This window comes from Meriones unguiculatus, chromosome 4 (genome assembly GCF_030254825.1).
Source record: "Meriones unguiculatus strain TT.TT164.6M chromosome 4, Bangor_MerUng_6.1, whole genome shotgun sequence".
NCBI classification, from domain to species: Eukaryota; Metazoa; Chordata; class Mammalia; order Rodentia; family Muridae; genus Meriones; species Meriones unguiculatus.
This window is the reverse complement of record NC_083352.1, coordinates 114709130-114732368: the sequence shown is the minus strand read 5'-3', so window position 1 is coordinate 114732368 and position 23239 is coordinate 114709130. Positions and strand designations below refer to the sequence as shown.

At 46.5% G+C, this 23239-nt stretch overlaps 1 protein-coding gene across 1 annotated transcript; it reads left to right on the top strand.

Annotated features, from left to right (window-relative positions):
* The first annotated feature begins 3679 nt into the window (after positions 1–3679).
* Positions 3680–8032, top strand: LOC110565572 (WAP four-disulfide core domain protein 6A-like). The gene is made up of 4 exons (XM_060381311.1): positions 3680–3822; positions 4887–5018; positions 7245–7415; positions 7851–8032. The coding sequence occupies exons 1-4, from the start codon at positions 3702–3704 to the stop codon at positions 7868–7870; spliced, it is 444 nt and encodes a 147-aa protein (XP_060237294.1). The 5' UTR covers positions 3680–3701; the 3' UTR covers positions 7871–8032.
* The last annotated feature ends 15207 nt before the right edge of the window (positions 8033–23239 follow it).

The window sequence follows — 23239 nt, the reverse complement described above, 5'->3', positions numbered from 1 at the left end:
TTTTAAGAAGATGCTGCGAGACCCAAGTTTGTTGGAGACAGGTGGACATTGCTGAGGAGTTGCCCAGCGCATTGGTGCAGAACTAGTGAAAACCAGAGTGCTTGGCCGTGATGGCGTCATAAGACATAATAAAAACTGGCCTGGGCTGTAGCTCAGTTGACAGAGTGCTTGCATCCCAGCATTGTACTGGGATCCCAGCATTCTGGAAGTGAAGGCCGGAGGGTCAGGAACCCAAGTCTCCACAGTTAGTGCAGCCTGGCTACATGAGACAGTCTCAAAAAAAAAAAAAAAAAAAGACAATAAGATGAGGGAGGAATGATCCGAGCAGACACCCAGGGGACCCCACCAGACTCCGTGTGGCACGGGCAGTGAGGAAGACATCCAGAGGCCCAGACCTGGGTGCCACTAAGATGACCAAGTATATGGTGGAAAGAAGGGAGAGAATGGTGTGTGCACGGTGAAGAGAGGCAGAACTGGAGACAGGAGGACCAGCCTGATGGGAGTAGCCTGCGCTGCCACCGGAGGCATGCCATGGTGGTGTCCCAGCCTGTGCTGCTGCTGAGAACCGCGGCTGGGTCTGCAGCAGCAGGGGTCTGCTTTGATGTCATCACCACCAAAGGCCATGCAGATGTCACTGGTCTGGGCTGCCGCCTGGGGCCCTGCCCCTCACCTGCTGAGACACTAGGCACTCAGGACAGCAGGCCCCACCCTTTGCCTGGGCAGTGTGGGAGAGCTGACCCCGCCCCTCTCTGGCTAGCAGCACTTGGATGAGGCAGCACAGCAGAGCTGGCCATGGTGGCTTGGGGGTGGGAGAGCTGGGTCTGCCCCTCAGCAGGGCAGTGCTGGAGAGCTGGCCCTGATGGTACAGGCACAGGAGAGCTGGAGGGCTGACCAACTAACTCCCTACCACCCAGGCCCAGATCCAGGACAACTCATCTATGAACTGCTAGGGTGTGTGAAGGAGCCTCTCCTGCAGAACCAAAGCTGCAGGATCACCATGATACAGAACAATAGGATATCCGAGAGGAGCTCCAGCGAGGATCCAACCTTGAAAGTGCAGCAGAAGCCCGAGTCCTCGAACCAGACCAATGGCTAACTGCAATGAACATTTGCCAGTAGTGCTGTTTGAGCAAAAGGGTGGACTGTGGGACACACCACGACACACTACAGCTTCCACACAAGATGTTTTCGTGATTTATTTATTCTTAATTTTTGTTTTCTTTGGGGGGGTGGCAAGAGGTTGCAATGGCACAGGGGAGACATGGAGGGATGGAGAAATAAGTGGGATTGGGATACAGGATGTGAAACTCACAAAGACTCAATAAAAAGTTGTTTTTGTTTTTTGTTTAAAAGACCAGGTGCTGTTATTAATTCCCTATTGATTCAATGTGGCATAGTTTTACTTCAGTCCACTCACTGTGACGAGACTATCCCTGTCTGTGCTGGGGTATACACACCCTCCAGACACAGGGAGGTCGGCCAGGTGACACACATGCCCAGAAAGACTTGAGGACGTTTCGTGCGGATTCCTAAACTTCATATTTCTTTCTGAAGTTAATGGGTCCGAAAGCTGAGACCGTCTTCCTCTGATTTTATTATGCTGATGATTGCATGGAGGTGCCCACTACAGCATGAGTGGGGACCTCAGAGATGACTTGGTGCGACTGGTTTCTCCTTCAAGCCCCCATCAGGCTCAGGCTGTGTGACCCAAGTCCCCACATGTTAAAACCTAGTACGCTCTCTCTGCTTGCTTTCTATGGAAAAGCACAGCTGGGAGATGGAGTTTGAAGCCAGATAAAGCACTCACCATGGGGAGCTGAGTTCAGGCTCTCAGAACCTACGGGAAGCTGAATGAAAGAAGGCATACCTCTGTGAGGCCAGTGCCGTGCTACAGTGAGATGATGGACAGGGATCAATTCCCTGGAAGCCGTTGGGCAAACTGGAATATACATGGCACAGCAGCAAACTGCAAGGAGACGCTGCCCCAAGCAAGGCAGAAGAGGAAAGGCAGCGCCAGACATGCCTTCTGACCTGAAACCGCACCTTAGTGTATGGCTCCATATAGAGAAGAAACACCCAGGGCAGGAGTGTGGCATGAGGGCTCAGGCCTGTGATCACAGATACTCAGGAGGCAGGAGCTTGACATATTGGAGGCCAGGAGTCACTCTCAGAATTTTGAAGACAGAAAAAGGAGGTCTAGAGACATAGCTCAGAGGCAGAGCTTTTGTGTGAGGCTCTGGACTGGGGTTAGAAAACAGCACACACAAAAAGAAAAAGACAGCAGAAAAATCTGCAAGATGGGAAGCAGTCTCAGGGGCTGGAGTAGTGGGTTAGAGCTAGAGAGTGATTACTCATGAAATGGGGTGTGCAGCTGGAGAAAGAAAAACATTTTGGAGCCAGTAGATATGACACACAGTCTCACGAATGTGCTAAGGGAAAAAAATGACTGTCACATATTGTTGACCTGAAAATGGTCAATTTGCTCTATTGGAAATCTGCCACGGTTTTGCAAAGCAGTCACCATGAAACTGCCTCTTGCAGTGGCAAATGAAACCCTCGGTGACTCAAGGGTATCTGGCAGCAGAGCTGGCTGCAGCAGGTGCTGTCCCTGCCTCGGTCTACCCTTGCATTGTTCACACGGTGTCCACACTGCATCTGCTCCCTCACTGATGGGTCAAGATTTAAGCTGAGGGAATATTCCAGAGCAATCAGCAAGTCCCTCTCAGCCCCTCCTGCAGCTGACTCTGAGCCAGCGTTCCTCGTGGCCCCTGCTAACCTGCACGTGTGACAGAGGCTCACAGCTTCTCTCCTGCCTTTGAGGCCCCATCACCTGGCCTGATGCTCACTGGGAAAGGTGGGTTCATGCCCACCTGACAGCCTTTACCCTTGGGTGGTGGCTAAAGAAGATGACTGGGCCAAAGACAAGAGAGAGGACAACCAAAGGGAGCTGAAGGGTAAGGAGAAAGAAAGCCGGGTGGAGAGTCCTTGAAAAGGAGAGAAGGGAGGCATGGGGTCAAAAATCACAGACAATGAGCCCAGAGATGAGGAGAATCGGCGGCCTAGGCAGGATGCAGCTGGAGTGGTCTAGCGCCTCTGCCTAGTCTGCGTGGAGCCCTGAGTTCCATCCCCATCTCTGTCTGAGTAACCTGGGTGAGGGGATGCAGGCCTGTGATCCCAGCACAGGGAGGCTGTTGCAGAAAGATCAGAAGTCTTCCACTACATAGGAAGTTTGAGACCAGCCTGGGATAGATGAGATCCCAGAAGGAGAGAAAGGGGGAAGAAAGAAAGCAGAGGAGAAAAGAATGAAGGGAAGGAGTAAGCACTAAAGAAAAGAAGGAAGGGTAAGCACGTAAGAAGAGAGGAATCACAAAGAAAAATGACTAGGATACTCCCAACCCCAATGTGTCCCTGGGAAAAGGAAAATTCTGGAATTCATATCACTTTGCTAAGAGAGTCTAGAAGACCCCAAGCAATTGTGTTCCTCTTCCTAGTAAGCCACACACAAGAGAGGCATTGCTTGCAGAGGGACAGGCCATCATGTTGGAGCCCCTCCCCCACAGTTTACACTGTGGTACAGCTAGTCCACTGATGGGCTCTGCGAGGGAACATGACTGGCTCCTGTCCAGAGCTGCTTCCTAGACTGTCAGGGCACACAGACACAGAGCAGAAGCCGGAGACACTGAGCAGCTCCTCCGGGTTTAATGCCTCCAGACAGGCTACGGCTTCCCAAAATGAGACTCTGGGCACTCCTGCCATTCCTGACCCCCTTCATCTTCCCATGGAGCATCCAGGAGCCTGAACTGGCAGAGGGGTTCTTTATCAGTAAGTACCAGAAAAACTTGATGACTTGGTTAGAGAACAGCACACAGGGCAGATGAGAGCAGGTTAGAGAACAGCACACACAGCAGATGAGAGCAGGTTAGAGAAGAGCACACACAGCAGATGAGAGTGTTTCCCCCGCCTCAGCCCAGACCCCGGATGGGGTGGATCTTTGGAGTCAGTGTCTCCATCATCCTGGAATGATGCCCTGGGTGAGCACAGGGTCCTTGGTCTGTGGTAGTTGACTCCCCACCATTAGAAGAAACTCTACACGGGGGTGCCAGAATTAGTGTGTGTTAAATGGACTTGGGGGTCAAATAGCCAAAAGCATTTCCTCTTAAGGACCAGCCTCTTCCTAGCATCACCCCATCAGCATTCAAACCTGCACACTGGAGCTCCCCAAAGCTTCCCTGTGTCACAGGGACCTTACCTGTGTGCTAAAGAGCAGCCCCCAGAAGCCCCTTAGGGCAAAGTGAGGAGATTCTGAGCCCTTGAAGGTAGTGGTGGACAGTGAGTGCTTAGGAGGCCATGTGACAGGAGCAAATTCTGGGTCCACTCCTTGGTCACACAGAGCACAGAGCCTCCACACCCTGGACTCTCTGTTCACCTTGGGGAATGCTGACAGTGCTCGCTCATAACTGTGTCCTGAGGAGGGGGGAGAAAGGCCAAGTGCCCAGGATGGATTTCAGCAGAATTAATCACTGCTCATTTAACCCAGGTACCTTGAGCAAGGCTTTTCAAACGTTGTCCCATTAGCAAACAGCGAGAGCTACAGGAGCCAGCGAGGGCCAAGCCAAGTGCTCAGAACAGTCACAAAGGGTGGGTCCCTCTCTACAGGATCTTAGAGGTGGCTGAGAGAGGGATGGAGAAGGTCCTGGGGGTTAGATCATCGCAGCTGGAGATGTGGCCAGTGTTGTGAAAACCCTGGGCCTCTGAGGGTTACCTCCTCCTAGTGACAGGTGAGGGGCCAGTAAGCTTCCTGGACTCTGCAGCGGTGCCCTGGAAGTGGGAAGGAAGAACAGCATCTCCTTCAACACCTCAAGAGACCCCCCCTTCTCCTCCTATAGGATCATGCCCAAGAGTCAGAGTGAAGTGTGAGGTTCAAGAGAGGAACGAGTGCACAAGGCACAAGCAGTGTACAGACAAGAAGAGGTGCTGCCCGTTTGCCTGTGGGAAGAAATGCTTAGACATCAAGGAAGGTACCTGTCTGGCCCCCTGGACCGTTCCTGCCCTCTCATCCTGGCACTGCCTCGTCTTCTTCTGGGTCAGTTAGGGTTACTGTTTGACCAAGATTTTCATGGCCTCTGATTGATGCAGAATTTGACAGTGCTGGGCAGAGAGATTGTTCTTTATCGTTTTCCTTCAACTGAAGCCTACGAAGCGCACAATATCCCTTTTTAAAAAATGATCATTTTTCTGTGTATGAATGTCTTGCCTGCATGCATGTATCATTTTTCTGTGTATGAATGTCTTGCCTGCATGCATGTACATGTACCACCTGAACACAGCACCCTCGGAAAGAAGAGTGTATCGTATCCCCTGGCCTTGGGAATGCACAGTTGTGAGCCGCCATGCGGATGCTAGGAACTGAACCCAGGTCCTCTGCAAGGGAAGTGTGTGCTCTTAACCAATGGGCCATGTAGGATCCACATGAGGCAGGTGTGGGTGACTCCCGGCTTGTTTGTCTGGGCCTCTGCTCTCCTTGATCACACATGTCCTTCTATATTCTTTTCCTATACTCTTTTCACTCCCCTCATATCCTTGAGCCCTACAAAGGACCATTAACACAATTCACCCATTTTACCACTTAAGTATTTACTGTGCTTAGGATACCCAGGAGGAGCTCAACTTTCTCACTGTGGCCAGAAAAAAAAGCCTTTTCCTTGGAAAGACATGCAGGACTTGGAATCTGAAGGTTGGGTAGTTTGCAGGCAAGCATGAGGAGGAGGAGCTTTACAGACACCAGCAAGCGCTCATGGGAAGGCCTTGAGTTAGGAGACATATGATCAGGCCTGGAAACCCTGGCAACTGGAGAAGGTGAAGCTACACTAGAAAGAGCACTTGGAGCTCTGGACTTGACCAACCCCCCGGGATCCTGACCCCTGACTGTGGTCATCTTAGGTTCTGGGTGTCGGATGACGGAATCACTGGTAAGCCAGGCTGACCCCAACCTTGACTTCCTCCTGCCTTAGCTTCCTGATGTCTGGGATCCTAAGTACACCACCACACCTGGTGGGTCACCTGCTTCCTCACCAGCTATGTGACAAAAAAGAGTCACTTCCCCCCCACCTCGCATCATCCCTACCTGCATAATGAGGACAGTAAGAGGGCACCACACAGGAGGAAACCTTAACGTGGGCTAAACCCCATGGCCAACGTGGTAATAACTAAACTTGTGTTACTGTGACGGTATTTAACAGTGCGGAGGTCAGCTGTCCATTAAATGCTTCTTTGAAATCCTTCTTTCCTTTTTCTGAGAACCTTCCTGAAACACTCGTTTCTTGTCAAAAGGTCTGCTCAGAACTGCTGCACCGGGCTAAGGCATGGCCGTTACCCTTGAAAAGCTCACATTCTCAGGTCATCAAAAAATATGAGCAAACCCATGATAAGCCTTCATCACAGACATACAAGGCATGCATAATGTGCGGAAAGGAGTAAAGAGTGCAGCAGGAGGTGACAGAAAGGCGTTGACCCCTGGGAGAGTTTTGATATTGGAGACACGGTCTTCTACATAGCTCAGGGCAGCCTTGAAGCCACTGTAATCCTCCTGCCTCAGCATCCCAAGTGCTGGGATGTCAGGTAAATGCCATCATGCCTGGCTCTGGGAAGGGTTTTGAAGAGTGACTAGCTGTGTGCCCTGTTAGCAAGAGCACTGAGCAGGTGTGTTGCTGTGGAGATGGGAAGACATGGAGACTTCCAGACATGAGGCTGAAAGGACGAGCGTTGGGAGCAGCAGAAGAGGGGAGCTGTGGAGGTGGAGGACATGCCCTTTGAGGTTTGGGGACAACTTTGTCCTGAGCTAGTGGATCAGTTTCTATGGACCCTGGCATCCAGCAGACTGGAGAAGTTTGAATTTAGATGGTGGCCATTCCTGGCAGAGAGGAAAGAAAGGAGGACCATTTATGAGGCAAAACCATCAAGATGTCATCATTCAGATGCTGAGGAGAAGCAGGGAGAGAGCTGTGTGCCATGGCTGCATCTGCTCCGGAGACGGTCCCGTCCCCACAAGCACAGTGGTCTTTGGTGTTATCATCTGCGGATAAGAAAACAGAGACCAAAGAGGTTCCTGTGACTGGTCACAGTTCTCACAGACCTGGGAGTACAGCTCTGAGCTAGACAAGGGGAGCAGTGGACAGAGGGAGGGGGCGGGATTCTCCCCTAGGGAGACAGCCATCCACATATCTGTCTCCTGTGATTTCCCACAGATACATGCAGTCTGCCACAGGATTCTGGCCCCTGCTTGGCTTACTTTCCACGCTGGTGGTATGACCAAGAAGCCAAGCTCTGTACCCAATTCATCTATGGTGGTTGCCAAGGGAATGCGAACAACTTCCTATCCAAGGATGTCTGTGTATCCATTTGCATAAACAAAAACCGTAAGTACTAAAGGTCCCTAACCTCCACTTTTACTAAGTCCAATCAGCCATCTGAGTATTGGTCCTTTCCAAGACCTGGCAGTCCTGGGGATGCAAATGGAAGAACCAGGGATGGGGAGGATGGGAGGAAGGCAGTAGACAAAGGGAAGCCTGCAAGTCTAAGGTGATTCCTAAGAGTACAAACGAATGCTGAGCCCCCAGACCAACTCAGAGGAGGGGCACGAGGGCTGCCATGCTCACCACCCTGAAACGATGGGTATAGAACGGCAAATCAGAAGGTGTGATCGCTCTGAGTCTTGCACTCACAGCACTTCTGGTTTCCCTGCTTGCCAGAGGAGGTGAAAATGATCCCATCTCCCTTTCCATTAACTGAAAAATCTGGTTCCTAATGTGACTGAAGCCAAGCCTGCCCACCCTTACCCTTGTGTCTTGCAGATAGGTTTTCCTGGTTATGAAAAGGATGAGTGGGAAGAATCTCCAGGCCTTGGCTCCTAGTCCAAGGCTTTCTTCCTGTGAGCCTAACACATGCTTCAGATTGGCCAAGTCTTAGCCACTAAGACTTGTTCCCAAAACAATGCCAGAGTTTCCTTATTCCCTCCTCGCACCCCAGCTTCTCTTCAAATGTAATGTCCTTCAACCTTTGACCCCCTTCTCAGTGTAAGGCCCCATCACCTCAGCTTTCAGGGCTCTTGTTTATTCCTGTGAAGGCTCTAGTTCTTCCCAATAAAGGATCCTGTGAGTTCTGATGTCTCAGAGTCTGAATGACTCATCTGTTGTCTGCAGCTGTCCCCATCTGTCCACAGCCCTCTGTGTTGCTGTTATTTTAAATGTATGGTCTAATAATTTTTATTATTATCCCTATCATTATCACAGCAGCATATCTAACCCACTATCACAATCAATAAACGACACAGACACCTGATCGATTTTTAGAAAAGCCAGTTCACCTGGAGCAAGGCAGATATTAACCCTCTAAGCTACCTTCACCTCCCAGCCCCATTCCGGGCTACCTACCATCCACAATTCCATAAACACTTGCTTATTCTTCGCCTGGACCACTTTCCTCCATCCACACCGGCCATGTGTTTCTCTCTCCACCCAACCCATTGCTCCATCTTTGCTTCCTCCCTCTGCCTCTTCCAGGACCAGCCTCCTTCCCAAGATCCTCCTGTCCTCAAAGCCCTGGAAAGGTAGCCACACCTGCCACCTTCTGCCCTGCCCAAGTGTGGCTTTTTCACCAGCCAATCAGAGATAATTGGTGAACAGTCCTTCTCATCACGTGGGTATGGGAGATAGTTCAACATTAATAACAATGCCCACGGAAGGGCGGAAACCAGATCTCAAGGTGCTGAAATCAGCATTTGAACCCATAGCACCAGACCAACCCCAAACATCTCTGTATGCAGCTGTCCTCATCCACTCAGAGCCCTCTGCATGCAGGTGTTTCCATCTGTCCACAGCCCTCTGCATGCAGGTGTCCCCATCTGTCCACAGCCCTCTGCATGCAGGTGTCCCCATCTGTCCACAGCCCTCTGTATGCAGGTGTTCACATCTGTCCATAGTCCTCTGTAGACAGATGTTCACGTCTGTTCACAGTCCTCCATGTGCAAATCCTCCGTATGCAAAATCACAGTGGTGAGTCAGGGCATCAGTATCTGTCACAAGATGATAAAGGACTGAGCAAGAGAAGAGTCAGTATCCCTAAAGCTGAGAGGCTCGTTTTAAAAATGTTTAGAAATATGGTAGAAAATATTTCAAATAAGAACAGAATTCACAATCAACTTTTTAAGGATTTTGTGTGTGCGCGTGTGTGCGTGTGTGCACGCGTGTACACGCGTATGTGTGCAGGTCTGCACAGGCTGGAGGTATTGATCCCCTGGGGCTGGCGTCACACTGACTAAGAGCCCTCTGAAGAGGGTACTGGGAACTTACTTGATCTGCCACAAGAGCAGTGTATGCTTTTAACCACTGAGCCATCTCTGTAACCCCTTAACTTTGTTCTTACTTGTAAAAAAAAAAAAAAGAACCCTCTTAATGAGGCTTCCATGAAAGCCAGCTAATGCGTTTGCAAGATGGTTCCTCAGGGTAAAAGCCCTTGCCAGGGATAAAGGCATTTGTAATGCAAACCTGACACCCTAGTTCTATCCTTGCAACACTCATAAAAGCGGGAAGAGAGAATCGACGCCACAAGTGTCACCATCTGACCTCCACTTGTACACTCTGTCTAAAACACACACACACACACACACACACACACACACACACGCACACGTGACACACACACACACAATTGCAGAGATGCCCTTCATTCACGTACAGCTGTTAATTGCTGAACTGGCAGTGAGCTAAATGCTGACAGATTCCGGTATTGCCATTGCTGTTGAGGAATCTCCTGTCACGCAGCACGTACGTACTCTTTAACATAGTAAACATGGCTGCCAGTCACGTGGCTGCTTACATTCTGATGAGGTCACCAGCCAAGATAGAGAGCCACATGGTTGTTATTGAAAACATCTATTTTTCTAGATCTCTCTCTCTATCACTCTCGATATAATATAGTCATATATATTATATATTTATATATATATATTATTATTTTTTAAAAATAAGAGTTAAATTCAAGTTACATACACACATAGAGTCAAATCTGAGTTACATATACACAAACACACATACACGCAGAGTTGAATCCAAGTTACATACACGCACATACATGACTTAAGAAAGAATTGGATCACACACACACAAACACGTTCATGAACAGATTTTTAATTATAAGCCTTTTGTTACAAGTTTAAAGCCAAATTTTCTTACAGATTATATAGATTTTTTTTAACCACACCAGATGAACAACTTTCAAATCCTGAGATAAGAGTTCACAGCATAATCTTAAGAGAAAAAAATATTTTTGACAGCAGAGTATAAAAAAAAATTGTAGGGATAAAAGATTTTTAAGAGTGAGAAGTAGAGAAAGTGTGGAACGGAGCAAGTTTATATAGGTGATGTTTGGGGGTCATTGAAAATTCGTGACAATGGTAGTTGCTAACTATTTGTGAGAAATTGGAAGGCAAGTTCAATTTTTTTTTTTGGCTGTTGATTTGTACTGAGGCCAAGCTGCTGTAATAAAATCCGAGTCCGTGGAGGAAGAGAGAGTGGGGCAGCCACAAAGCACAACACTGCGTGGGTGTGTTCCTATAAGCTCCAGGAGGGTGGTAAGAGCCGAAAAGCTGCCAGACGGCTGGGTGGAGCCAGCGCTAGCCAGGAGAGAGCGCGAGAGAATGTCCCCATGCCGTCAGCAGGACGCAGGAGCCAGAGCACGTGGAGGGCACCTGAAGAATCGGACTCTAGAGTTTAGAATCAAGTTCACAAATGATATGTACTTATGTTGGGCGGGTTGGATCAGCAGCTCGGTTCTGACGATGGAGCAGACGGTTCAGGGAGAACACGTGTGTTCTGGGTGTGTATAAGCTGCAACTGGCCTGCTCCTCTGTTCCTCCGCAGATTGGGTTCGGCTCCCATTTTGCAGCTAATGTATTGATTCCTCAGCTGTAACTTAAAGACAAGATGCTTATGCAGTGTGGGGAAGGAGGTCAGACAGAAGTGAAGGGGAAAAATAGGGAATGGGATTTTTTTCATTCCCTCTGATTGCTCCGTCGGTGGCATTTGGGTTGATTATCTAAGGGTTACTGAGGCCTGATTGGACTGCAAAGGCAGATAAGTTTAGAGGCCCTTACATTGGAATCTAGGTGGAACAGTTCGGGGCTCGCCAAAATACATCCCAAGGGGTATCCTGGAGGTATACCCATGGGTGAGGGAGAGGGGAAGGTCCAAGGCCTGAAAGTCCAAGACGTCCCAACGACCCATGGAGGACTCAGTAAGGAAGGTTCAGGTAATACAGAGGGTCACCACCTCACAGCCAGAAGGCCAGTGATAGAAGCCCGAGGAGACACGGACGCCTGGTACCAGGACTTCTGAACAAAGCCTGGAGGTAGAAACCATGTTCAAACACTGAATCCTTATCTAAGAGAAAGGGTCAGAGGAGGGTACCTCCACCAGAGACCCAGAGAAGCGTTTATGTTGACTGAGAGGGACCACTCACCAATTGCCAGTGATGGATGGAGACCCAGCAACCTGTGGAAGGAATCTGAGGCTGTTGCAGGTGGACTAAAGATAAAGGAGAGGGTCCTAGTGAGGCTCAGACCCCCAAAGGAGGAGCACATAGGCATCAGGAGAGTGCACCTAGTCATCGACACCAATATGAGAACTATGTGGCAGAAGGTACCGTGTCAGATCGGGCCAAGATGTGCCGCTAAGAGATCACACCACACAATGGATCTAACGAAAGAGGTTTATGGGGTAGGGGAAGAGGAAGGCTGTGTCAGAGTGGGGGCATGAGAGAGAGACAGAAGGAGGTAGAGACAGACAGGAGGAAAGACCAAGACACAGAGCAAGAACAAGATGAGAGAGAGAGAGAGAGAGAGAGAGAGAGAGAGAGAGAGAGGGAGAGAGAGGGATATGGGGTGGCTGGGACCTTTTAAAGGGTTGGCAGCTAGCGGCAACTTAGCTACTGAGTCCCAGAGGGCATTCTGGGAGAGCACCTGATTCATAGCATTTGGGATTTTAGAGAGCATCCCCTGCTGGGCTCTCAAGGTTCCCTTTATAGGAGAGAGAATGTGTTCATAGGGGTGAGAGAGGAGGCTGTTATTGGTTGTCAGAAAGATACAATGGAAGGGAAGGAACAAGAGTACAGGGTAAAAATGTCAATGGGGTCACAAGTTTAGTGTAGGTTGAAAAACATGCTTTGCAGTTTCCATCACATCTAAGAAACAGGAATTTATTAACTGCAAATAGAAACCTTAAGTTGCAAGGACTTAACACGGGACAAACAGAAACTTATTCTTTAATTGAAACAGAAACCTTCACCTGCACAGGACAAACAAATAGGACCTTATTCTTCACTGTCTTAACTGCAAACAGAAAACTTAACCTGAAAGGAGTACTGTTCCTGTTTTGGTCTCACGACATGACAGTTTTAAAACAGGAGTTCAACATTCTCTCGTGTGCCTACTGAACAGAACCTTGACGTCAGCCCAAGACGCCCCAAGACCAAGTTTTTGGCAAAAGGATATTTATTTGCCCCAGAGGGAAAGAGGTCAGGGAAAAAGAAACAAAGATATTTGAATAAATTATCAAAATAAATTAAAATTTAAAAATTTTAAAAAGAGAGAGAAAGACAGGAGATAGAGGACAAGGGAGAAGGGGAAGGGAACAAGGGAGGGGGGCAGGGATATTTGCCCAGGAGGGACAAAGGACTGCCTCTGGATAGAGAGGAGACAGACATGGCCCATAGGAAAATGGAGGTTTATAAAAATAAAAGGGGAACCCTGTGTTAGGACGAGGTGTTTAATTTTAATTGGTCGTGTTAATTAGGTGAGCCAAAGTGGGCTGTCGATTGCTGGACTTTAATGCTTTCGGAGTTGGACCTTGGCAGCCAGCCTCAGGAGGATGAAGTGGCAAGTAAGGAATAGACCTTGGTGGCTAGCGTTAGGAATGTAGTCGGATGGTTTTTAGCAAGGAATTGGGTATGGGGGAGAAGGGCAAGACCTGCCAGAGCTATTTGCGAGCTGGCTAGAACCCTTCACTTCCCACCTACAAGTGGGGTCCAGGAGCCTTCACTGAAGCTAGGCATGCTCTGCTTTGACCAATAGGATGAAGCAAAAAAAGGTGTCCTGTGAATTATCCCAGGCAGGCAGAAAGATACTCCCACTTCCTCTTAGCCCCAGGGGTGGGAGGGAAAGACTTGGGGGAGCAGACATGCCACACAACTTTAATCCTTCTGGCTGGAATACAGACATGACCTTAATACACACCTTTAATCCCAAACAATGACTGTAAAGTTAGCTTGTAGGAGGAAGCACCGATGTTTGAAAGAGATGTCTGATTGAGAGGCAAGACAAAGGGACAAATCAGAGAACGATTTGACAGAATAGGATATGCCCAACTCCCGTAAAAAGAGAGAGCAGTGCAGAGAGGGAGAAAGCAGTTATTCCAGGAGAATTTTACAGAGACAGGTTGCAGAGAGAACAAGCTAGACACAGTAGAGACAGAATGATCCAGACAATGATCATAGCACCAGAAAATTAGGTCAGATTGTTAGTTTGAGACCACGCAGAGCAATTCAGTCAGCAGCTGAAAGAAGCCAGACTGAATTAGTCAGCTTGGGGAAGAGTCTGAGCCAGAATAGCTGAGTTAAACCAGCCAGCAAGTGTTCAGAAAGAACTAAAAAAAAAAAAGGAAAAAAATTGAGCTTATTCAGCAGTAAGTCTGATCTTTTCAGTAAGAGGCTGAAAACATTCTAGGCCTCGATTAGATTGTACAGAGGCTAGAAGCTTCCAGGACTAGGCCTAGGTTAGCAGAAGGAGGCAGTAAGCCTCCAAGAGGACAATTAAGCCAGGAGAACAAAAGTTACATTTACTCTCCACAGTTAAGATCACTTGTTCTTGAAGAGAACCTGTGCTCTGATCCCAGCAGCCACATAGCAGCTCATGACTGTCTGCAATTCCAGTTCCGGAGCATCTGCCTGCCTCTTCTGGTTTCTGTACATGTAATGCCAGGTTCACAGGACCCTCAGAGACCACCAGGAGACGACTCGATGCAATAGCAAAAGAGCAATTGAACTCGGGACCCAAGTCTCACTGACGCAGCAGTAGAGAAGTGGGACCTTGAGCTCTGAGTGAACAGGATTTTTAAAGGGAAAGTCTGTGAGTAGGGGGTTTCCATGGCAGCAAGCAGGGGGGCACAAGCCTTGGCATTATAGAATTGGGTGAAGTTTAGCAGGGCAGGGTGACCTTTTCTGAGGCACACAATCCCAATGGCTAAGGCATTTAATCACAGTGGCTATTTTTCTAAATCGTATCTGAAACATTGGGGAGAATTTTCCCACCCGATTTCCAACCGATTCCCATTGATTATTGCCAGGGAGTTTGTCTCCATTTTCTATGAAGCATTTATTTTGTATTATTTCCTGGAAGCTGTTGCTAGGAGAGTCAACTTTGTTCTCTGCCAGGTATACATTCTGTGATTATTTCCTGGTACCTGAATTCAGCTCCCAGTCAAGATGGCTCTTTATTTTAAAATGGAGTTATACTCAGGCTAACTATACCCAGGCTAACTTAAACTCTTCATACACATGTGGTGCACATATATACATCCAGGCAAAACACTCACACATAAAATAAACATTAACCAGTCTTTAATGTACACACAGTTTGGCCATTTTGTAGGTCCCTGGATCTTCCAGGGCCTATAATTTCCCTAACAGGGGCTTTTTAGTAAGTTTATGGTACTAGACATAGCATCCTTCCTGTATAAAAGGCTTCATATCAAATCAAATGTTTAGTTGTGAGAGCTGGTTACCCCTGTAGCCTTCATGCCACTAATACCCCAGTAGACACATCTAGCCTAGCAAATCCGTATTGTAGGATGCAGGTCCAGTGCTGGGTAAAATGTCTTTCTTCTCCAGCAGCCTGCATAGCACCTTTTTGACCTTACGAAAGCTAGACAGCAGGGAGAGTTTCTCAACCAGATCAAGCTTAATTTGTTTATGTCATGCATCCAAAGTGAGTGGTGTCCACAGCAATAGGATCTCACCAATGTCAGTATGGTGGGTGAGCAAAGGCATGCTTGCTTCCTCATAGATGAGCTTTATTGTGTTCATGCTAGTCCTATTTCCTTCCAGGCATGTATCAGGATGAGCGGTTGGACTTTGTCAAATGACTTTTCCTTGCCTGAGTGTATTAACATGATGTAGTATCTCTATCAGTTTGTGTGTGTTGAACCATTCTTGCATCCCTGGAATGAAGTCCACTTAGCCATTTTTTTTTTTTTGACGTATTGTGGAATTCAGTTCACAAGTGTTTTATTAATAATTTGGCATCTATTTTTATCGAGAAAATTAGCTTATAATTCTCTATGTATGTGTGTCTCTCTGTCTCTCTCTCTCTGTCTCTCTGTCTCTGTCTCTGTCTCTGTCTCTGTCTCTCTCTCTCTCTCTCTCTCTCTCTGTGTGTGTTGTATTGTGTCTCTATCTGATTTTGGAGTCAGAGTAATACTTGATTTGTAAAAAGAGCCCAGCAGTATTCCTTCACTTTCTAATTTGTGAAGAGTCCAGTTGTTGCTTCTTCTTTATAGAATCAGAATGGAAGCACCTGGGCCTGGATTCTTTTCTGTTGGGATACTTACTATTATAATTCAATATAATTACTTATTTTGAATATTTTTAAGGTATTTATGCTTTAAACATAAATTACTTTTAGTATGTCTGTCTAGAAATTGATCCATTTTCTTCTAGATTTTCCAGCGTATTAGAATACAAATTTTCAAAATATGCCTCAGTGACCTGAATCTCATTGATATCGGCTGTAATGGCTTCTTTCCCGTGTCTAGTTTTACTCATCTGGATTTTCATTCATTTCAGTTTGTTTAGTTTGGCTAATGTTTCCTCAATATTGTTTATAATGTCAAGATCTGACTCTGTGTTTCATTGATAATTTTGTATTTTTATTTTTATGCCATTATTTTCTACCTTGATATTCACTATTTCTTTCTGTCTAGTGATTTGAGGGTTGGCTTAGTCATGTGTTTTAAGGTCTTCAAGTGTGACATTAAGCTCTTTACCTGAAATTTCCCTGGTGTGTGTGTGTGTGTGTGTGTGTGTGTGTGCGTCTATACATATGTATGCATGTGTGCGGAGTCTTAGATATCATCCCAAAGATGCTATTCATCTTGGTTTTTTGAGTGTGGGTCTCTCATTGGCCTGGAACTCAGGAAGTAAGCTAGCCTGGCTAGCCAGTAATCAGAGACCTGCCCATCTCTCCCTCCCTAGTATGGGGATTGCAAGTTCCCTCTGCTATGCCTGTCATTTTACATAGCAAAAAAAAAAAAACAAAAAAAACAAAAAAAACAAAAAAAAAACACTCCCAACTGACCTATCTCACCTGCCCCTTGATGTGTGTGTATGTGTGTGTGTGTGTGTGTGTGTGTATAAATGTAGGTGTTTGTAGCTATGAATGTTTCTTTTAGAATTGTTTTCATCATGTCCCAGAAGTTCCATTATGTTGTGTTTCTGGTTTTTTCTCTTTCTTTTTTTATAGACAAGATCTCTGTGATGTAGCCCTTGCTGGTCTGGAACTTCAAAGCCACGAACTCACAGAGATTCTCCTGCCTCTACCTGTGCTTAGAGGCATGCACCACCATGCCTCGCTTCTGTTTTCCTTTGATCCCAGAAATTTACATTTTCCCTATTGATGTTGCGATAATCCGTTTATCATGAAACTGTTTTGTGCCCTGGGGGGGTGCACATGGTTGCACACAGCTGCTTTCAGGTGGGTCGTTCAGTCTTCATGAGTGTTTGCACTTTCTATGCTGTCTTTGCTACTGGCTTCTAGTTTAGTCCATCAGGATCAGATAGAATGTGAAAAAAAGCATTTCAACTTCCTTTCTTTCTTTCATGTTTTTCATGACAGGATTTCTCTGTGTAGCCCCTGGCTGTCCTGAAACTCGTTCTGTAGATTAAGCTGGCCTCGAACTCAGAGATCCACCTGCCTCTAGAGTGCTGGGACTAAAGACGTGCACTCCCACTCCCAGATTCAGTTATGCATTAAAACTTGCATTCTAAACAAAACAAAACAAAACCAAAAAAAAAAATGCATTCTGTTTACTTTAGAGGAAGTCCGATGTATCACAGATAATATGTGTTCTGAAGCATTTGGATGGACTGTCTGTTAGGTTTGTTTTATGGTGCCATTTAACTGTGATGTTACTTTGTTGGTTTGTACCTTGATCATCCGCCAGCTGCTGGGGATTATTATTATCAGTGGATTTTTAACACCCACTGTTAATGCGTTGGGTCAGTCTCTGCACTTACCTCTAGCATTGCCTGTCTAGAGGAACTGCATGCATGACTTTGGTCCATTTATGTTTAGGGGTATACTATCCTCTTGATGGACTGTTTCCTTGGTGAATCTGAAGTGACCTTCTCTGTTTCCTCCAAGGTTGGTTTGAAGTCTCCTTTGTCAAGGGTTAACTTCCTAGTTCCGGTTGGCTGGGCACCTTCCGCCCTCTCAAGATGAGGCTGTGTTTATTTTTTACCCACAGACAATGAGAGATGCTGTTTCTTAGAGCCAGTCTGTTAGCGTGTGTCTTTTGACCAAATTCGGTTATTAATAGGTCATGGTGGTGCGTGCCCGTAATAACTTATCTGGGAGGCAAAGGAAGGAAGATGACTTGGAGTTCAAAGCCAGCATGAGTGACAGTGATTTTCAGGCCTCAGCTATGGGACCTCATCTTAAAAACAAAACAACATCAGCAACAAAAAAGGTAGTTGTTAGTCAAAGATGGTTAAAAACAATTTAACTTTATAGCATGGTCTATGCTAGTTATGCTGGTTTCTAATTACTGGTGGTATATTGGTAGGTGATAACTGATTTGAAGGTTGTTTCTATGCCCTCACCAGCTGGATGCTGTTGCTGTTGTAACTTAGATTTGTTTCTCTTCACCGAGTGGCACAGGGATTGGGGCATCAGGAGTGTGCTACTTGATAAGAAGACTCCCAAATAGCACAGGAAGTGACATCAAAACTGCCAGGTATCCAGAGCGTAGCTCAAAAGGAAGGAAGCGTGAAAACATCAAAGCAGCAGGCCTGCTACAAAAGACCCTACCTCCTTAGCTACTGAACTAAAGGTATTGAACCAGGTAAGAGGATGGGTGATGGAGCTGTGCACATGGTTAGCTGTGCCAGGCAAATGTGAGGGCCTGAGTCTGGCTCCCAGCACCCAGGTGAAAAGCTAATTGCAGCCCGACTTACTGTGGCACACCTGCCACCTCAGCGCTGATGCGGAGCTGAGACTGGAGGATTGCTGATGCTCGATGTTTCCAGCCTGGCTGAAAAATCTGCAGGTTTGGTGAGAGGTGCTATCTCAAGAGAATAAGGCAGAGAACCCAGAGGGCACATGACCACCTCCTCTAGCCTCTGTGCACACACACAGTTGCATGCAGTCACACGCACACATGTGTATACCTCACACATACGCGCCCCTATGCCACACATACAAACACATACCCAAAGTTTATTAGTTAAAAATGACTGGCGCAGGGCTGAAGAGATGGCTCAGTAGCTAGGAGCTCTTGTTGCTCTTGCAGAAGACCCGGCACCTACATGGTAGCTCACAAGCAGTAAATGCACATCTAGGGAAACTGATGCCCTCTTCTAACCTCCAGGAGCCCAGGCACACAAGATGTGCACCGCTTACATTCAGACAGAACATTCACTCATACACATCACATATATAGATCTAACTTAAAAGAACAGCCAATGTCTTCAGAAACTACACAAAAGAACACATGAATTCAGTGCAGGACCTGGAAAGGGAAGTCAGCATCATCCAAGACAAAGCCAGCAGCATGGGAATGAAAAAAAGCAGCAGCATGAATGAACAAGCCAGCTACGTGGGTGAGAGAAGCACAGTGTGAATGAACAAGCCAGCAACGTGGGCGAGAAAAAGCAGCAGCATGAATGAACAAGACAGGAACATGGAAGATACATCTATCATGGAAATTAGAATTCTTGAAAAAGTGAAATGTTGAAAAGCAAAATTTCAATAAAATAAACTTTTGCACGGTGGAAAACATCACCAAGAGATCTGATCAAGCAGGTGAAAGAATATCAAGGATGGAGGACAAGGGGCTGGAGAGATGGCTCAGTGGTTAAGAGCACTGGCTACTCTTCCAAAGGTTCCAGGATTGGTTCCCAGGACCCACATAGCAGCTGACATGTCCTTTTCTGGCCTCTGTGGGAACCAGGCACACACGTGGTACACAGACATACATGCAGGCAAAACACCTACACACATAGAAAATTTTAATTATATTTTTTAAATGGTGGACAAGATTGAACAAATACTAAATTCGAATTTTGGTAAAAAGTCAATGGCATTCACTTATTCTCTTGAATCATGTCAAGTGTTCTCAACATGGACCACAGAGGCCTTGGTGTGTGTTTGCAAGGACACACAATACGCCATACACTCACACAGACACGCACACACACACATGAATGAAAAATAAATATCTAAAAAGGTCCAGTGTGGCAATAGTCGTCCATTAATTGGCATCTATGGTTATTAATGACAAATCAAAGGACAATGTGTAGCCCTCTTGTGAATGGATAATTGTGATGAACGACATAATGTGTTATCATTACTTCCTTTTTAACTTCAAAGATGTTATGTATGTATCACATATAAACATGTGTGTAACACAGGTGCACAAGAAAATACCCAGCTTTATCCGGATGGAGAGGGCTCTCTCCAGGACGTTCTCAGACCATCGCTGGAAATCAGTGCCCTCTTGGGTCTGCTTAGCTTAGTTCATGACACCCTGCTCTGGGAAAGCCATCGCCATTATGCTTGGCCATTATTGCTCATGGCAGGCCATCCTGGCAGCTGTGTGTTTGCTATCTTCTTGGGCTCTGACGTGCCGCATCTGTGAAGGCTTTCTTTGGACCGCGCTGAGGTTCTGCTGTATTTACTGGGTCTTGCTCTCCCACAGTACACCCCAACGGAACCCTCCTTCTGCTACCACATTCCCCACCAGGCCTCCTCTGATGTGAAGAACTTAATTGTCAAAGCTTCTTGCCTAGGCTGCTCGTCCCCATGTGACTCAGGTGTTTATCCTGTGCCAAGCTGCCCCCCCCCCCGTTCTCCACCTCAGGTGGGTGCTTTCTCATCCTCCTCCGGGCAACGCTCCCTACGCGCTGCTTCCTGCCCCGGCACTGGGCATTCTCCACATCTACCTGGTTCTGCTCCGATTGCCAGCAGCTCTCCCACACAGCTGCCCTCAGACCTGTTCCAGCTTTGCCGCCCACGCTGGGCCCTTTGCACCCTTATCTTTGGGGCACATACCTACCTTGATCTGCCCTATCTAATGGCTTTAGGGTTGGCTAGTTCTGTTTCTGAGGAGAGGAAAAGGGCAGAAAGCCTTTTCTGAGAACGTGTGTGAAAAAATAATGCTAAAATATTCATTAAAGATTAATGTTCAACCTAACAAATGTATGAATGCTCCCCTCATTAAGCGATCATTGAGGCCAAAAGAAAGAGTATGTTCCACATTCAAAGAGCTTTGTTTCCTTCCAATCTCAGCTTCTCATATCTTCCCAAAGGCTCTTTTCTTCATATTTTCAAAAATATATTGTCCAATATATTCAGGTGTTGATGGTTATAATATTTACTATTGATATATCTTTTAGTTAAGCAGCAGTTATTCCTAAACAGCAGTATAACCAAACCACCACACAGAGACTAGAATTTATTTAATTAACCTAGAGCACAATGCTGGGCAATAGTTACTCCATCCTAAACCTCCAAGCCTGCATAGTTTCCTACCATTCAGATTCACCCATTATACTTGCTTTTAGTGATATCTTAGGTCCAGTTCATTTCTCCACATGGTCCCAAGACCTCTCCTACAGATTCTCCTCCCCTCCTGCTTCCTTCCTCTTCCTCTTCCTCTGGACCAGGATGTCCCACCCAATCCTCTCCATTGCTCAGCATTATAGCTGGCTGTTTTAACTGACAATATAGAGAACAAATGATGGCATGTTTACACAAACTTGAGACAGGTGATGCTTAGAATAACCATCACAATGCAATGTCCAGATTGAAACCAGATATTGGGAGAGAGAAATCATCATTTAAATGAGCAAGGGTAAATTGTATACATTTCAGAAGAACATTATACCACCATTCCGGCTTTTTGACAGACAGGAGGACAAGGGACTGGAGCGATTACATTTATTTGATTACATTACATTTGATTACATTTACTATGTAATCCTGATTGTCCTGCAACTCACTCTGTAGACTCTACTGGCCCAGAACTCACAGAGATCTGTCTGCCTCTGCCTCCCTAGTGCTGGAATTACAGGTGTGCAACACCATGTTCAGCCAAATCTATCTTCTTTAATTACGGTCTCCTTCTGCTCTGTGTAAACAGAGTCATTGGGAAAATACTCTTTTGTTCCTCTTCCTCTGTCTCTGTCTCTGTCTCTGTGTGTGTGTGTGTTTGACTAATTTTTATTCCTGTGCCATCTATTGTACAGATAACCACACTCTTTCTATTCTGCCATCTAGACTGCTTACAGTTTTTTTTTGGAGGTGCATGTGTGTGCTGGCATGCATGTGTGTGTCCATGTTTGCATGTGTAAGTGAACACACGTGTGAGCGTGTGAGCTCGTGGAGGCCGGAGGTTGACATCGGGCTTCAGTCACTCTTCACCTCACATGTTGAACAAGGTCTCTCAGCTGAACCCAGAGCTCGCCGATTCATCCAGTCTGGCGATCCAGCTGCTCTACCCACCTCTACCTCCCAAGCCTGGGTCACCAGCAGGACACCACACCCCACCCAGCATATACCACAGAGCCATCTCCCAGTCCTTGGTTGCTTACACTTCTCTACATACTGAACACTTCGAGCAAGCGTGTGTGTGTGTGTGTGTGTGTGTGTGTGTGTGTGTGTGTGTGTGCTGGGTACTCAGGTGGGGGATCTTGCAGGTTATACAGCCCAGTCTGGGGTGGGTAGATTGCACGCTTTCTATGGCTTCAGCTTCTAGATGCCAAACTGTTTCCCAAAGCATTTACATGAGTTCTCTGGCCGCTGCTTATAGTTGGAGGTTCTGTTGCTCCATTTCTGTTGGAGTGGTGATGCTTGCCTTTAATTCCAGCACTTGGAAAGCAGAGGCAGGCAAATCTCTGAAAGTCCAGTGCAAGCCTCATCTACGCAGCAAGATCTAAGCCAGCCAGGGCTACCTAGAGAAGCCTTGTCTCAGTAAAAAGTATGCAAGTGCGTAATTATGGGTGTAATTTGAATTTTTAATATTAATGAGGCTAAGTCCCCTGTCTTATCTCTGTTAGCCATGGAGCTATTTTCCCATAATTTCCTATTCAGATGTTTTCTTGCCTTCTCTGAGTTTGCCTGACTTTTCCTTGCCAGCTTCTGGATCTAGCCTTTCGTCAGTTGTAAGCATTATAAAAATTTCCAACAGTCAAGAAGAATCTCTTAAGGTTATTATTAGCTTATTATTTTTATATGTCTAGTATTTTTCAATGTTTGTTTATTGGGTTGGTTGGTTTTTAGAGATGGAGTTTCTTCATGTAACAGCCTTGACTGTCCTAGAACTCACTCTGTAGACCAGGCTGGCCTCAAACTCACAGAGATCTGCCTGCCTCTGCCTCCCAAGTGCAGGGATTAAAGGCGTGTGCCACCACACTTGGCGATGCTTTTCTTTTCTTTCTTTCTTTCTTTTTCTTTTTTTCTTTTCTTTTTGGCACAGGTAATCAAACCTAGGCGCACACATCCTGGGCAAGCACTATAGCACAGAGACACATCCCCAGCCTCTGTGGTTTTGAAAAACCAAAAACAAACAACAAAAACTTACCTTCCCTACTCCAGACACAGGAATTTCCTTATAATTGCATTTCTTCAATACCTGTCGTTTCTAATTATTCCTTTAGTGGTGTTTGTGTGTGACCCAGATCCCAGTGTCATTTGTCATAAAGGCCATGTTTCTTCTAACTCTCAAATGCTTCCACTCAAATGTTGAGTGGCCTAAGCCAACTGAATGGGGATTTTAACAAACATTTAGAAACATTCTACTGTCTTCACGTTCCCACTACTACTCTACTGAGGACACTTTTGTCAATCAACTAAGTTGTCTTTTTTTTTTTTTAAACACAGTTATATATAATATCTTTAGGGGTATTCTGCTTGGTG

Bases quoted from the DNA above. Each gene is read 5' to 3' on its own strand.
- LOC110565572 (XM_060381311.1), top strand. From the start codon at position 3,702: ATGCCTCCAGACAGGCTACGGCTTCCCAAAATGAGACTCTGGGCACTC. The intron at 3,823-4,886 runs GTAAGTACCAGA...CTCCTCCTATAG, and splicing joins GGCAGAGGGGTTCTTTATCA to GATCATGCCCAAGAGTCAGA. The intron at 7,416-7,850 runs GTAAGTACTAAA...TGTGTCTTGCAG, and splicing joins CATTTGCATAAACAAAAACC to ATAGGTTTTCCTGGTTATGA.